Source organism: Corythoichthys intestinalis, chromosome 1 (assembly GCF_030265065.1).
Source record: "Corythoichthys intestinalis isolate RoL2023-P3 chromosome 1, ASM3026506v1, whole genome shotgun sequence".
In the NCBI taxonomy this organism is placed as follows: domain Eukaryota; kingdom Metazoa; phylum Chordata; class Actinopteri; order Syngnathiformes; family Syngnathidae; genus Corythoichthys; species Corythoichthys intestinalis.
This window is the reverse complement of record NC_080395.1, coordinates 8787532-8804546: the sequence shown is the minus strand read 5'-3', so window position 1 is coordinate 8804546 and position 17015 is coordinate 8787532. Positions and strand designations below refer to the sequence as shown.

The 17015-nt window shown below is 39.5% G+C and overlaps 2 protein-coding genes across 7 annotated transcripts in view; one reads left to right on the top strand and one right to left on the bottom strand.

Annotated features, from left to right (window-relative positions):
- Positions 1-3468: 3468 nt before the first annotated feature.
- Positions 3469-15671, bottom strand: LOC130930945 (gastrula zinc finger protein XlCGF57.1-like). Its single transcript, XM_057859337.1, has 3 exons — positions 15523-15671; positions 9206-9454; positions 3469-5230 (listed from the first exon to the last, which is right to left on the bottom strand). Exons 2-3 carry the CDS (start codon positions 9390-9392, stop codon positions 3918-3920), a joined length of 1500 nt encoding a protein of 499 aa, XP_057715320.1. The 5' UTR covers positions 9393-9454; positions 15523-15671; the 3' UTR covers positions 3469-3917.
- An 86-nt stretch (positions 15672-15757) lies between these two features.
- LOC130930269 (zinc finger protein 287-like) overlaps positions 15758-17015 on the top strand; it is an 82183-nt gene continuing 80925 nt past the window's right edge. For all 6 annotated transcript variants that reach the window (XM_057858504.1, XM_057858226.1, XM_057858154.1 and 3 more), the window contains exons 1-2: positions 15758-15946; positions 16216-16336. Coding sequence is in view for 5 of the 6 variants with exons in the window: in XM_057858226.1 (XP_057714209.1) it covers positions 16331-16336 (6 nt within the window). In the remaining variant the exon portion in view is untranslated. The remainder of the gene's footprint in view (positions 15947-16215; positions 16337-17015) is intronic.

Here is a 17015-nt window from a genome sequence, read left to right as displayed (position 1 = left end):
GATTGGAACATATTCTCGGCTCTCCCGTTCGCTATCTGCGTTGTTGTAGAGACGACGTCCGACGCGCAAGAGTGACGTTGCCCGTTAAGAACACGTCACGCAAATAAACGAATCTGCTACTGCCCGTAGTTAGCTGGGATAGGCTCCAGCACCTCCGCGACCCTAGTGAGGAAAAGCGGCATGGAAAATGAATGAATGATTGCACGGATGATTTCGTTCAGGCTCGAGAGGCCATTAAGGAGCTGGGTCTCAGAGCATTCTCACAGTGTTGGAAAAATACAGGGAGAACAGTCTGGCCATGCCAGGCAAGTGTGCAATGAGCATAAACGTGGGCTGTCCATTGGGAGAGGGGCTGGAAGGGATATATTAGCACTTAAACACTATATTACAGCTCCGCACATCACCTTACCTTTCTGTTTGACCCTTCCCTCGCCCACAAACCTCACCCCTTAGAGGCCCGAGTGCCTTAGCATCTCTTAAAGTTCCGCTCCCAGTGAACGTTTTAGGTTTAATTTCTTTCTAAAAGATATGTTGTTCATCCGTCCACAAGATGTCACCGTCGTGATTCCGGACTCAAGTTTTTTTTTTTTTTTTTTTTTGTGGTTTTGCCATATGCGCTTGACTAGTGGTGACTTAGCAGCAGGCAAAAAAAAAGGTACTTGAAGAAAGTCCTTGAGGTGTTCAGACGCTACACAGCTCCTCTGCATTGTAGATCGTTTGTTGTGATTATTTTGTTACTCTGCAGTCATTTGTGTTAAGCGAAGCAACACGTTTTTTGTGCTAAGTTAGCCAGCCAATTTGATTTGCTAAATAACGAGCTAGCTTTCTTTTATTTACTGAAATATACTGTGTAGAACAATCTGATTTTATTTTGTAAATATTAAGAGACTTACGTGTTTTTGTTTTATGCTTGCAGTTTTACAAAAGAAATATAAGGTCCTCAATTTAAGACAACGGAGACTACAGTCTCCTGTTGTTGTTGGAACTTATTTTGTCCGGTCTTTAGCTCGCTGTCACTCTGTCTTTACCACACTTACCTTGAGAAAATTCTGGCCCACCGATTCATAGATTTGATGAACACGCTTACTCACTGAGACTAAGGGAGTATTATCATGAGGGAACACTGAAATGTACAGTTCTGTATCATCTGCATAGGTGTGATAACAGATGTTGTACTGTTTCATAATGTGAGCAAAGGGAAGCATATCGATGTTGATTAGAAGCGATCCGAGAATGGACCCTTGACGAACCCCAAATGTGAATTTGTTTCGTTCAGACTCACTATTTCCCATTGACACAAATCGAACCCTATCTTGTAAATAAGATTTGAACAACAATAGAGGAAGTGAAAAAGTCAGCAATTAACAAAAATATTTAATAGTAATAATTATAATAGATACAGTAATTCTATAATGAAGCAGAATGATTCAATAGTCCAATTGTGTTGAAACAGGAGAATTAATGCAATGCAAATACACAGGCACGTTTGTATAGAAAGGAGAACAGCTTAAAAAAAGGTGAGCAATGAACAAAAATGTTTAATAGTAATCAAAAGGACAAGATTCAAAAAGACATGCATGAATACTGAAACTAATCAGATAAAGTTTGGAAACTGCAAATGACGTTGGGAAGGGAAGAATCAAAGTATTTCAAATACCAACATTCAGAAGTAAAATGACAAAAAGCAGTACGACCTGAAATAATGGAACACCAAGAATATCGAATTGGTCCGAAAAGATGTGGAAGAACATAAAGATGTTCAGTTAAAGAGATGGCTTGAGTGTGGAGGGCTGAAAAAGACGAGAAAAAAAAACGAGCCGACCTAAGCGTAGCCCTAGCTTTTTTATCGACACCTTTTTGTTACACGACGGACAATGACAATCTCCTGTTTCAACAAGCTATCCTTTACCACCAGCCCCGTCTTTCTTATACATTATAATATCTGGTTGTCCTACGTCTCTGACCATTTTTGGGGGTAATTTATATTGTTAGTTTAGTGTAGTGATCGCAAATGCTACTCAGTGACAGCCAACGAACACTTTAAATTTTTTCATTCATGACAAATCTTAATTCTCTAGTTTATTTACACTTCCCCATTACTAAAGTTGTTTTTTTTACAACACAAAAGGTAACAATGGAAGTCAGATACCATTTGAATTCTTTTTAGGTCATTCATTGTCAGACAGAAGCAGCACGGCACAACGGCACGCTAAAAAATAAGTTAAAAATATCAAAATGGCTTACCTCTTTGTCCTCTGAAAGACCATACCAACAAAACAAAATGTTTACTGCATATGAAATGTGAATGGCTTCACCGAGCTAGCTTTAAGAGAGTCTGGCGTCGTAAAAGTCGAAATCACTTAAGTCGAGTATCGCGAACTACCTTCATCTTAGAAACAGTAGGGGCACAAATGAAACTTTTTACAACACAAACAAGCACAAAATATTGACATCATTTTTATATAAATTTGCATCTGATGGGGGGCCAACTTCACGGAGGTCACATATTTCAAAAAAGAGAAGAGCTTTAAAAATTGTTCTCAATAAAAGGAAGTCAGCAAATGACAAAAATGTTTAATAGTAATAATATTAATAAAAAGGTCAAGTAATTCTGTAACTACCGTAATTTCCCGAATATAAGGCGCACCCGTGTATAACGCACACCCCAAATTTACTTGTAAAATCTAGGGAAAATGATTGTACCCGGGTATAACGCGCACCCTAATTTTAGCACCAATAAATAGAAGAATACAGTCAAACAGAGCTCGTGTACAGATACAGAAATGTCATTTTACTGACTGGTGAAACACAGCACAAGCATAGCACATTGGTAGTTCAAAACATTACCGTAAACTGACAATATGTACGGTAATAATATGAAATGATAACTTACTTACTTAACTTACCAGAATCCAGGAGAAAACAAAACAGATGTGACTTTTCTTTTAAAGGCTGCTGTATAACTTGCTCGTTTCATCATGAAGAATAAATGTTTCTTCCATGGATTGATACGGTAAAATGAAAGTGAGAACGGAAGTCGGAAATCCGAGAGACCTCATCGCTATCGACATGACAGTAACAATAGGAACTATTGTTAATTGGGTTTGAGTTTCCCAAGGGACAGATATAGTTGACGGACACAGGAAGTCTGTGTTGTTACGTTTGTTATGGTCAGAGTTGCGGAGCTGCAATAAACGTTGACTCAAATGAGTTCAAGAAACTAAATTCTGTGCTTTATGAAGAGTGAAAAAAGCAGAATTTAACCCAGACGAAATCATTCGGCTGATCAGAGTGAAGTATTACCGAAACAAAATGGTGACGTCACATACCGTAATGGTCGGCAACGGATCGCCGCATATGTTTCTTCAACACAACATGGCCGTGTCAATAATAATTAAAAAAAAAAAATCGTTTTTTTAATGTATATATATATATATGTAATATATATATATATATATTTCTGTCTCCATCCATGTACCGGTTTATAATGCGCACCATGATTTTACAAGTTCATTTTGGGGGGGAAAAAGTGTGCGTTTTATTCGGGAAATTACGGTAATCATCTTGGAAAATATTACAATGCACAAGATGAAAATGACATCTTCCCTGAAACAATTGAAATAATGTTGGAAATTGAGCAACAACAAAGGGAAGAGCAGCGTCAAAGTATTTCAGATGCGCACATTCATAAGTAAAATAGCGAAAAGCAGTAAGATCTGAAACAACCTCAACAACAAGAGAAGCAAGCAGCCCAATTCATTCAAATGAAAGGTACCAAGAATATTGAATTGGTCTGGGAAAAAAAGGCCTTGCAAAATAATTGCTTTATTTTTTCAAAAGAAATGCAAGGGAAATGGAATTATAAATTTTAAATACTTTTCCCACTGTAAATACGTGATAGAAACCTGAATATTTTGTCAGACACTGCAAGTGAAATCTTTTTCCTCAATGTGGCTTCTTATGTGCGATTCTAAACGTCCTTTGCGAATGAATCTTTCACCGCAAACTGAGCAGAGAAAAGGCTTTTCTCCAGTGTGTGTATACGTGTGTCTTTTTAACTCTTGCTTCCGAGAAAATCGGTTATCGCAAACTGAGCAGGCAAAAGGTTTTTCTCCAGTGTGTGTTCGCACATGGCTTGTTAACTTTTGCCTCGAACAAAACCTTTTATCGCAAAGTGAGCAGGCAAAAGGCTTCTCTCCAGTGTGTGTTCTCATATGTATTTTTAAATTTCCTTTCTCGGTGTATCTTTTACCGCAAACTGAGCAGACAAAAGGCTTTTCTCCAGTGTGTGTCATTGTGTGTTTCTTTAAATTTCCCTTCTCAGTGAATTTTTTATCACAAAGTGAGCAGGGGAAAAGTTTGTCTCCGGTGCATGTACGGCTGTGTCTTGTTAACCCCTGCTTCGTGGTAAATCTTATATCGCAAAGTCTGCAGGCGAAATGCTTTTCTCTAGTGTGTGTACACTTATGCATTTTGAAACGATTCTCCCGAGAAAATATTTTATCGCAAAGCGTGCAGGCAAAATGCTTTTCTTCAGTGTGTGTACGTGTGTGTCTTTCGAAATTATTCTTCTGAGAAAATCTTTTATCGCAAAATTCGCAGGCAAATGGCTTCTCTCCAGTGTGTGTTCGCATGTGTCTTGTTACGTCTTGCCTTCGAGAAAACCGTTTATCGCAACGTAAGCAGTCAAAAGCCTTTTCTCCAGTGTGTGTTTTTATGTGTATGTTTAAATGTCCCTTCTGGGTGAATCTTTTACCACAAACTGAGCAAGCAAATGGCTTTGCTCCAGTGTGTCTTAGCATGTGTCTTGTTAACTCTTGCCTCGTACAAAATCTTTTCTCGCAAAGTGAGCAGACAAAAGGCTTCCCTCCAGTGTGTGTCCGTTTGTGTCTTGTTAACTGTTGCTTCAGACAATATCTTTTATCGCAAAGTGAGCAGGCAAAAGGTTTCGCACCCACGTATTCTTTCGTCTCTCTTTTCAATGATGATTGGTTTAAGGATTTTGAACACTTTTGGTCAAAGTCCACATCTCTTCTCTGCTCTTCGCTTGGATCTTCATCTTCTTCGCCCTTCACAATGACAGTCAATGGAAATGTGATTTCGTCTTCATGTTCTTCTTTAATGGTCTCTGGCTCCACCTCCTGTTTGATATGAGTCATCTCAGACTCCTGCTCCTGTTTGACGTGGGCGGGATTGTGCTTCTCAGGGTGAAGTTCTTGCAGTGTGATGTCTGCGGGACACAGGATGAAAAAAATATAGCATTCATTTGCCAGAGTTGACATCCAATCATATGGTGTCCAATCATCCTAACATTAGTCTATCACTTGTAGACGTCCATTCAATTTAAGTGTGTGTGTGTGTGTGTGTGTGTGGGGGGGGGGTGACAGCGAATTAACGAAAGTTCATATACTTTGTGGACGTCTATCGCCGTCAATGGGAGCCAAACCGGCCTTTGATTATATTGTTTGGCCGTGATACTCCCTTGTACTTTATAACTGCGCTATCAAATGCGTTAGCCGTTTGGGTATGTTAAGGAACGTTGAGCTTGTTGTAGTATGAGTGGCAAAACACTGTGTGTGTAAGTGTTCTCAGCAACGTGAGCGGATTTTTCTTCGTTAGTCTTGTTTAATTATAATTATGTGGTACATAGGTATGTGCCGGTTACCGGTTTCAAGGTTTACCGTGGTATGAAAACGTCACGGTTTCAAAACCACTAAAATTTTCCGTCACACCGTAGTACGGTATTCGCTATTTTACAAGTCTCAAAAATGCAGCCAGAAGTATCTTGGAGCGGCAGCGCTCACCCCTCCCTCTCTGGTTGTTGATGTGTGTGTGTGTCAGTGACGCTATTCTGCTAAACCCCAAAAAAGAAACACTCCAAACAAAAGGCGTACTTTTCTTGAATTTATGGAGGTCTCAAATCATGCTAACTGAAATATACAGTTTTAAAACGTTGTACAATCGTATTTTACACGTGTGAGTAGCTTCATTAGCACAAACACAACAGAATGTGAGGAAGTCATCCATGAAAAAGTTCGCCAAAAACAAAACACACATTTTCCTTTGAAATTCAAAATACAAATTAACTAAACACTTGCAAAGACAAATGTTAGCCTAGTCCTAGTTGGGAGAGCAACTTCGTCGAGGTTATAAATCTCACGGCCACTGAGAAACAAGCTTGAATGAAGGAAAAGGGATAACATCAAAGATCGCTAATTGCGACAGACAATCTTGCCCTAAGCACAAATGTACGCTCGCTGGATAAGGAGAGGTCTCACTCCCAGTGTTTTTAGATGAAACCTTTACACAACAACATTCACATTTTAACAAACTTATCCATTTTTAACTTATTAACTTACGAATTCTGCGTCTTTTTAACACAAAGGCATGACATGTAGACTAGAGTTGACACAGTGGCTGAAAATGATGAAACTTCACTTGAGCTTTTGCCCCCTCAAAAAAAAAAAAAAAAAAAAAAAAAAAAAAAGTAGAGTCAATATTTTTCAATTTTATTTATTAGTGTTTTTACAGCAATTAATTTAGTTCTTGCTCCAATCTTGAGCAACCATAGCTGTGGCTGTGGGTAGTCTATAAGTTCTATTTATTTTAATTTTTAAAAAAATGTTCTTTTGTTTATTTATTTTAACATAATATTCATGTTCCAATTTGCAAATATATTCTGAAAAATAAAAAAATCTGGGAAAAAAAGTTGTTGTTTTTTTTTTTAAAATTAACCCATACCTCTCAAAATAACACATTTTGGAGCTATAATTGTAATACCGTGATACCGTAAAACCACGGTATTTTTGCTCACGGTTATCGTAGCGTCAAAATCTCATACCGGCACATGCCTAGTGGTACATTAACATGTTTAAAACTTTGTTTTCTAAATTTATTTTCTGTATCGGATCGGTACACGGTATAAAATGTGTTTTAAATAATTTTTGTTCTATTTTACACAGGAACTGTTGCTGCAATAGCTCTTTTCTATGTAAAAAAAAAAAAAAAAAAGAAAGAAATGTCAAATGGCATCTAGTTTAAACGGCGATACATGCCACTGTGTTTTTATCCATTTTAAAAGGTAATATGTTGCCATAGCTGAAGTCTCACAGTACGTATCGGATCGCCACGCAGGTCTCGGGATACGGATCTGATCGTGACAAAAGCGGATAATCCCAGCACTACTTATTAGTCTTTGTCATACTTTAGTAATTTTTTGCTCATATTTTTTAACCTGCCCTGTTCAGATGCTTCGACATGGAGAAGATTAATCTGAGTGTCTTTATTGTCTAAACAGTTTTAATGTATCACATGGGAGTTCAAAATGCTTGCATTGTGGTTGCTCATTATGTTTTTTTTTTTTTATTAGGACAAAGCAGCAAGCAGAACGGGGTTATTGAGGTACAGAAAGGAAGGAAGCAGAAAAGGAGAAAAACAACAACAAAAAATATATGATTAAGCGCCTCAATACCGATGAACATAGTGGTGCTACCGTTAGCTATTAGTATTTACCCGTGGAAACAATGTGGATGACCTGATAACCGAGGAGAAAGAGGAGGTGATTCAAAAGGAGAATTGATTAGGCAGGATGAAGTGTGCACAATCCAGGAATGTGAGGTGAGGACCCCAGTATTGTGTAAAACACAGGTGTCAAACCGATTCCAGAAAGGGCCTAGTGGGTGCTGGATTTTGTTCCAACCGATAACGTGCAGAGAGTTTAACCAATGAACTTCCTGCTGAAACAAGCAGCACCTGACAAAGTTTAACTGATTACACATGTAAAAGATCTAATTGGTGAAAAGGTGTCCTCTTCATTGGTTGGAACGCAAACCTGCACCCACTAGGCCCTTTCTGGAATCGGTTTGACACCTGTGGTGTAAAACATGTAAGTGTGGATATGTTGACATCCTATTATATGCTACCTGATCGCCAACCCTGGCTCTGACAATCTCTCAACCTCACTGTGTCTAAGGCTAGGTTGACACTGCAGGTCTTAATGCAAAATTACGATTTTTTTGTCATATCTGTTTTTTTGCCATGCCCGTTCAGATTGCCTTTGTCCATCGAGCCCGTTCAAGTATTACACATGCGCACTAATTCGCAGTCCGACACGCGCTGAGCATACTGACCCGCATGCGCAGAAGCATGAAAACAAATAACTACACATGCTGGCTGTATGTCATTCCGGGTGATCATTGATTCCCAAGAGGAGGACAAAAACAACGGACATAAATAATCCCCGTTTAGTCTTATATTAAAACTTTATATGGACTGATATAACGTTTACAGGCAGTGTATGTGCATGACGCACGCACATAAGCCTTACGTGTGTGCGTCAGTTTGCCACTACTCGGCTATGTAACCAATACTGAAATATTGCTCATTTGGCACTCAGAAAGAAAATCGAGCATTATCTGGCTTATCCTTTTTTTTGACTGGTCAAGCCCGCCACCTGCATGAAAGCCAAGTTCAAGCTAGGCGCTAATGCACAGCTACAGTACATTGCTGCCGTCATGCCTGCCTTTGCTGACAAAATTGCAGCATGAATTCTGATTTGGGAGACTTGACAGTTCAGACCGCCGTGACATTTTGGAAAAATGTGGCCCAGATCGGATCTAAACCACATACGAAAGTGACCCAGATAAGATTTGAAATGGTCCACTTCTATGCGACTTGTCGCATTCAGACAGTAAAGTTAATGCCTCACTTGAGTCAGAAAAACACGAAAAAATCGGATTTGTTCATTAAGACCTGTGGTATGAACCTAGCCTAATCACAGCCGGTCATGCGTCAACACACCCAGAAGTTTCTTACAGAAAAGTGGAAATGCTTTGCGGGCCACCCCAGCGCCCTGGCACCGCCCCGACAATCGAGGGCAGTTGGGTGGGGGTTGCGATCGCAGCCTACCCCTTCCCCCGCAGCTCCGGCAAAGGGGCAATCGTCATCGCGCCGGGACCCACGGTCCCCACCGGACCATGTACGTCCCTATTAACCGGCGCCCCCCCCACCCCACCCCCCCTTGAAATCAAAGGGGAGCCGGCCCAGGACTGCACGGCATCGATCAAACTCTCCCCGAAAACCTGAATGAATGTAGCTTTTGGTCAAAATCAACATCCCCCTCCACAGTATTTAGTAGAGTGTGAGGTTACGGTGACGCTGTCCGAAAGCGGTGCTAAGAGGCTGTCCGGTTGTGATCGTCCCTCACCTTTTGTTGTCAGGTGTTGAAATGAGCTGCCACTCGAAGGTTTCGCTGCTCTGCCCGCTTCGCTTGGACCTTCATCTTCTTCACTCTTCACATTGACAGTCAATGGAAATGTGGTGAGGTCGTCTTCCTGTTTTTCTCTTTTAATGCTGGGAGTCTCTGGCTCCGCCTCAAGTTTGATATACAGCATCTCGGACTCCTGTTTAACGTGGGGGGGATTGTGCTTCTCCGGGTGAGGATCTCAAGTGATGTCTGCGGGGACACGAGATGAAATATAATCACGTGATTTGCCAACGTTCGTTCCTTATCTGGCACTCCTCCCACTTTAAATGGATTGGACATCAATGGCAGCCAAACACAGGCATTTTTAAAATTATTCATTACCTGTTAGGCTTAGCTTTATTTGGATTTTGGTCAACAAACATAGTGACACAATGGCCCTGTGGACTCTGTATTAGTACTGCAGCTTTGCTTCATTTAAATATACCTTTATAGTAAGTCATTTTTATTTAAAGGCGTCATGAAATGCTCCAACAAAAGACTTTGAAATGAGAGCACACCATATTTTTAACAAAATTCACACAAAGAAAGTGACAGAAAAGGCCTCATAATGAAAGTAGAACACAATTTGTTTTCCTTTCTCGGCCGCCTTGAGAATGTTCTATATTTATATAGATATAGCATCATGGGTCAGTGATGCTGTGGGGCTGTTTCGCTTCCAAAGGCCCTGGGAACCTTGTTAGGGTGCATGGCATCATGAATGCTTTGAAATACCAGGACATTTTAAATCAAAATCTGTTGCCCTCTGCCCGACAGCTGAAGATGGGTCGTCACTGGGTCTTTCAGCAAGACAATGACCCTAAAGATATGGCCAAATCTACACAGAAATGGTTCACCAGACACAAAATCAAGCTCCTCCCATGGCCATCTCAGTCCCCAGACCTTGTTTTGTTGGCAAAAGTGGGTTGTACAAAGTATTAACACCAGGGGTGCTAATAATTGTGACACACATTATTTGATGTCAAATAATTATTTCTTTATGTGGGATTTTTTCCCCACTGAATAAATGCACTTGTATTGAAGGTTGGATTTTTCTCTTTTTTTCCATTAAGGTCCCATATTATTTGAATAAAAAAATTATTAGAGGCTAAAAAACACATCTTAACCAGGGGTGCCAATAATTATGGAGGGCACTGTATATTGTATAATTAGACGTGTTCACTCATGGCCAAGATGGCGAGCCATACCTACCCCCTCAAAATTTTTATTTATTTTTTAATCGGAACTGGTGCCACGCGAAAGCAATGAAATATGTACAGTGTCTTAACTAGCGAGCTGAATCAGAATCAGAATAACTTTATTGTCATCATACAAATATACAACGGGGAGCTTCTCCTTTACAGTGTAAAAGTAATAAGCTAAAAGACTTAAAAATATACAAAATAAAAAGGCTTAAAACACAGATGTATACAAATTTATTGAGGTTCAGTATAGTATTATATACTATGTATTGTATTGCACATTGATTTAGAATAATAAAATAATAAATGCAAAAATAGAAAATATATTTATGTGTTTATATATTAGTGGCCAGGTAGTGCAGCAGCAGCAGTGATATAGTATTGCACATTCATTACTGTTGTGCCCGGGGGGCATTTTAATACTAAACTAAACTTAGGAGAAGTTAAATGAGCCTGGGAAGGGTAAAGATTCGTGCTGCAATGATTAATCGATTAACTCGAGTATTCGATTAGAAAAAAATATTCGAATTAAATTTTGTTGCCTCGAGTATTCGTTTAATGAAAGTAGCGTTGTAATGGTTTATTTTGAAAGTGTTTGCATTTACATTTGTTGATTAGGGTGGATACACTGCCCTCTGGTCTGCCCCTTTTCACATGGCTGAATCCAACTGCTCCCTGTTAAGACCAATAGAAGCTTTTTTTTTTTTTTTTAAAGTTTTTGTTTGAGCTAATATTTTTTAATGCATTCATAATTTAGTTTATAGGTATATTTAGCCTTTTTTTGTGGGAATATGTGTCTGAACCATTTGTTTAGAGCATTGTAAAAAAAAAAAAAAAAAAAACACGCAAAAAAGCATTTTATAGCATTTACGCTAGTCGACTTTTTCTATGTAAGTTAGCCAATTGTTCTTTTGTTTTACATAGATCCTCATTTTTTAAAATAAATTTATACCGTTTGAGGCTCAGCTCAGGTTTTTTGATTTTTAATGTTCCTTATCCGATTACTCTAATCTAAACTAACTAGTCCATCGATTAATCGACTACTAAAATATTCGATAGCTGCAGCCCTAGTAAAGATCAAGCCAAACGACTTGCACTAAACTTTAAATTGAGACGTTTTAATCCACTAGGCGCTTACTTAAATATATGTTGCGAGAAGTGAACCGGAAGTAGAAACGATCAGGCGCTGGAAGTGGAATAGGTTGAAGCGTTTGGAACAAAGTGGGCGACCATCACTACGTAACTGACAACTGCCCCCGCCAGAATATTCGATCTGTAGCATCCCCAATTGAAAAGATGGTCTCTGAAACTGATATTTTACAACTTTTACACTCCAACCTTGATGTAAACACACCATAAGAGCTAGGGTGCAAACGAGTAAAATAACACAATTATGAATTGACAGTATTTTTACGTTTCCCCTTTTTAACCTATTTATATATCATCATAGATTGCCTTTACCTTTAGGTTTTATACTCTATCCTTGACAATCTCTATTTCGGGTGCAATTACTGTATGTATATGTTTATCGAACCTCTTAACCTTATATCGTGAGTTTAATATGTAATATGAAGTGAAACAAACCGTGACACATAGAAATAAGCTTTTTAATTATCTTTGCTAACAATACTAACGTTTATAGGCCTATTGTTGGAGTAACAGATCAGATATGCAACAGATCTCGAACTCAGCGGAACATACTTAAGATATTTTATATCAGAGATAAAAACAATGATGACGTTTTGTGTTGTCTGTGCAGTCTGCTCTAGTAATCAGCCTCGTGTTTGGCGTCTGTGTTGGCTTTTATTGCTCTGAATCTTCCTCCTGCTCCTCCTCCTCCAAATATGGCTCAAACCTATACGGCTGTATGCCACAGGCTTCCTCTGGAATGAAAATGTCACTTGAAAGATGCACACTTGAAGCAGAATTGCTTAAAAACACTTCCTCCTCCACTGGGGTCAATACTAAATCCGCTCATCCTGTGATGTCATCACCAAGATGGAGGCACAAGAGCGCTATAATGACAAGAGGAGCTAAATGGCAGATTTAAAGAGGCATTTCTCGTCACCTGCGTTATGCCCAATTGTTGTGTATAGTCAAATCATCTCAAAATATGATTTTAATTTCAATAGTAATCCTATTAAGATATTTTTTTTCATGTCATATATACTTTAAATTAGGGCGTTTTAGTTCACTAAGCGCTTCCTTGCTTATTTATCCGATGGGAATACTTTGGAAGAGCGCGTTTGGTTAGAAGAGTAAACCAAAGAACCGCAAGTCCGTGTGTGTACACACACATTACGAGAAATGAACCGGAAGTAGAAACGATCAAGCTCTGGAATTTCAGTGGAATAGGTTGAAGCTTTGGAACAAAGTAGGCGACCGTCACTACGTTACTGACAATTGACCCCCCAAAATATTCAATCTGTAGCATCCTCAGTTGAAAAGATGATCATCACACTGATGTTTTGAACTCCAACCTTGATGTAAACACTCTGTAAGGGCTAGGGTACAAACAAATAAAATAACACAATTATCAATTGACAGTATTTTGACTTTATCTCTTGTTAACTTATTTATATATCACCATAATTTGGCTTAACCTTAAATTTTTATTCTATAATTGACAATCTCTACTCTGAGTCCAATTACTGTTTACATACAGGGTGACCCAAAAAAAAGTTTACACTGCCATAATACAACTTAAATGCCATGTTTATTCATCTTAGAATTAGAATTTAATCACAAATTATACATTATTGTAAAGAACATGTACAGTACACTCTATTTTTCAATGTGTCCTCCCTTAAGTATCACAACAGCCTCCAGGCGCCTGCGGAACGCTTGACAGGTCTTCTTTATGTAGGATGCTGTCATCTTTTCCCAAGATCTAACAATGGACCTCTCCAAGGCTGCCACAGAAGTTTGTGGCTTCTTACAGGCACTGTCCTCCACAGTTGCCCATATGCTATAATCCAGGGGATTGAGATCTGGACTCTGGGGTGGCCACATATCACCTTGTCAATCAACTTTTTGGTCCGCACAGATCGGGTTTTCCAGACCCAGGTTTTCGTGAGGCTGTTCCAGTATCTTTCAGCTTCTTTTTAACTTTGTAGACTGCACATCTGGATATTCTCAGATTTACTGCAATCTCGGTAGGTGTCAGACCGGCACGCAGCAATTCAGGAATTGTAGAGACGAGAGATTACCAGCTGCATTGAGTGACCTTAATGCAAGCATGTCCAAAGTCCAGCCCGGGGGCCAAATGCGGCCCCTGGTCAAATTTCATCCGGCCCCCAGCCTCTGTCATAAAATCAATAACGTCTGGACCCCACGCAGACTTAATAAATTGGTCAGCAGTACTGCTGCCATCATATGAAGTAGCTTACACAATAAATGCTGCTCCTCATTTACCCACTAAAAGGCAACAGCACTCTAATACCCCTTTCCCACTGGCCAAAAAACCCGTGTCAACTCGCTAACAATCGGCTTTTGGTGGCAGTGGGAAAGGTGCAGCGACCCGCTTCAACCCGTGTCGATCAACCCGCCAACCGACCCGCGTTAAAATCACCTCGGCTCTGATCGCCATGCAGTGTGAAAGCAAAACCCCGGGTCAACAGTCAACACGCTAATCTACGTGGTGACGTAGGCTAGTACGTGATGCACCATAACAAAAACAAAAACCATGTGCTCTAGCCCGGGTCCACATACAGCGAACAGTCAGTGTAGCAGCGTTAGCAATAGCCATAACAGATGAAACAAAGGCTCTTCTCCTTCTGGGATGTTCACGACTCCTTTCAATTTCAAGCCAAAATTCACGTCGCCTACGTTGCCTCAGCACAAGCAGAGTGTTGATCCTTTGCTGCATTTCGACCATTTTGAGGGCAGTAAAAAGCATGAAAACAGAGAACACAAACGGAAAGGAAGCTTCTATGTTGCTTTGCATTGTTTACTTCCTTGAACTGAATGAATTCGGTCGCACTTGTCGAAGCGCATCTTAGCGTGGTGACGTCACGAACCTTACGCACCGCTGAGGTGGGGTTGAGGGTTAGATGGGTGGGAAAAAAAAAGACACGGCTTTTTTTGTCAATGGGAAAGGTGCCAAATGCCAATTGCTAGCGGGTTGCATCGGCTTGGAAAAACGCGCATTGACCCACTAGTTTCAGTGAAAAAAAGGGGTATATGCAACATTACCCCATGTGACCCTTAATTCCCAATTTTCTTAAATGGTGACAATCAACACAAAAAAGAAAGTTGAATGCGACAGCCGACGCTTCAGGGATAGGTGGAAATTGGACTATTTCTTCACTAAAATACGCAACAACTGTGTCTGCCTCATTTGCAAAGAGACAGTCGCTGTTTTTAAAGAGTTCAATGTGAGGCGATATTACCAAACAAGAGACGCTGACATGTACGACAAGCTTACAGGGAAGATACATAGCGAGAAATTAAAGCAACTTGAAGCTAGTTTAATTTCACAGCAGCAGTATTTCGCAAGAACCTGAGAATCGAAAGAGAATGCCACAAAGGCTAGTTGCGAGATTGTTGATATTATAAAAAAAACAAAAACAAATGTGACACACAGAATGGCTTGCTAAAATTTGCTTAAATATATTGTTCTACGTAAAGGACGTCAACCAAGGTCGGCCCCCCACATTTTTACCACACCAAATCTGGCCCCCTTTGCAAAAAGTTTGGACACCCCTGCCTTAATGAATCACTTAAGCATGACAAGCTATTTAGATATGTTTCAATGGCTTTTAAACAAGCAGTCAACTGAGTGTAAACTTTTTTTTTTGGTCACCCTGTATGTTTATAGGACCTTTAACCCTTATATCGTATTTCTATATGTAATATGATTAAATGAAACAAACCGTAACACATTGAAATAAGCCTATTAACTATAATTGCAAACAATACTAACGCTTATAGGCCTAATGTTTGAGTAAGCACGGCTGTTTATGTTTACTAAGGCGACAGTACCATCAAGTGGCTAGAAATTTAGCTGACATTCTATGCAACAGATCTCGAACTCAAACATACTTAACATATTTACGAAACGAAATCTTCAACACTAACCTTGTTCACTTATCAACCAGGTGCGAGGAGCCGTCAGCAGCTTAAGATGCTGTGTTATTTCTCAATATGACTGCGACTGTCACTACCCGATCGTGACTGGCTAACGGATCGCGACTGATTGCTACTACGCTTGCGCAAACAGACGCCATTTTCTCCCGAGGGATGTCGGGAGAGATTCATATCTATGATTGAACGATAAAAAAAAAATAAAAACATGGTTTTTTTGGAGGGGGGTGAATTTAAAAAAAAAATCCAATGATTATGCCATAGGCAATTTTAAACTGAAATTTCAAAACGAACCAATGACGTTTTTTTTTCATTGAACCACTGTTCCGGAAGCGCTCTCTTGACCTATCTGGGACTTTCCGTTCTTTTGTGTTCCCTTCTCCCAACCAAACGTGCTCCTTGAAAGTATTCTCATCGGGTAAGTACCGAAGTAAGAATTTAGTGGACTAAATTGTCCCATCTTAAAGCTTAGTGGAAGTCATTTGGCTTAATGTTGAAGCTTTGCACCCTAATATGACTTCGTTTTTTTTTTTTTTTTAGCTTAGCTTGCTAGCCAAGACACGTTAACGCATCTCGATTGCTTTAGCTTTATGCCACTTGTAAATTTTGTTTTAAGGGAGGGTCGCTAGGTTAACATTAGAGCGATTACATTTAATTATATGAGACGCTTTTCGACTTGTCTTAAAGATGCGACCAAATACTACTGACCGAAGCCCAACGCAATCAAAACATCAAGCGTAGAGACGTGAAACACGAGGAGAGGAAATCCAGGCCTCAGCGAGCAACTGGAAAACAAAAGAAAATGAAGGTAAGATCACGACATTAGCCTTTGATGTGATCCGTGATTGTGAGTATTGTAGGGTGACCATATTTTGATTTCCAAAAATGAGGACACTCGGCCAGGCTTCGAGATACTTGAATATTACTCAAAGTTCACTCAAAGATGGTTATGGCGGAAAACACACAGGTGACTTGAAGTTCCGCTCTGAGACCCCCAATTTGGCCGAATTTCAAAATTGTCCGATATGCATGTGTGATACATTCTTGGAAAGCCTAAAATCTCAACTTTCTGGGGGAAGAAAATTTTTGAAAAGGAGGGCATTTTGAAAAAAAAACAAAAAAAAAAAACATTTTAAACCGCAAAACCCTAAGGTGAGAGCATGAGCGCATAATTATAGACGCCATGATTTTAACGAGGTATTATCGCGTACTTGCCTGTTTTCAATCCTAAAACTCCATGTAGCACATATCACCGAGTGTCAAGACACAGCTGTGAATGGCCTCAGTTGGATTTTGGGGGGATTTTATGGGTGAAACATGTAAGGGTGGCGATGCAGAAATCACAGACATCAAGGAGTGGTTGAGATTTTGTTTTTCGTATATTTACTAGGGCTGTCAAACGATTAAAATTTTTAATCGAGTTAATTACAGCTTAAAAATTAATTAATCGTAATTAATCGCAATTCAAACCATCTATAAAATATGCC

Coding starts and splice junctions, on each gene's coding strand:
- LOC130930945 (XM_057859337.1), bottom strand. CDS start 9,392: ATGCTGTATATCAAACTTGAGGCGGAGCCAGAGACTCCCAGCATTAAA. Junction 5,231..9,205: donor TCAACACCTGACAACAAAAG/GTGAGGGACGAT, acceptor TGTGTCCCGCAG/ACATCACACTGCAAGAACTT.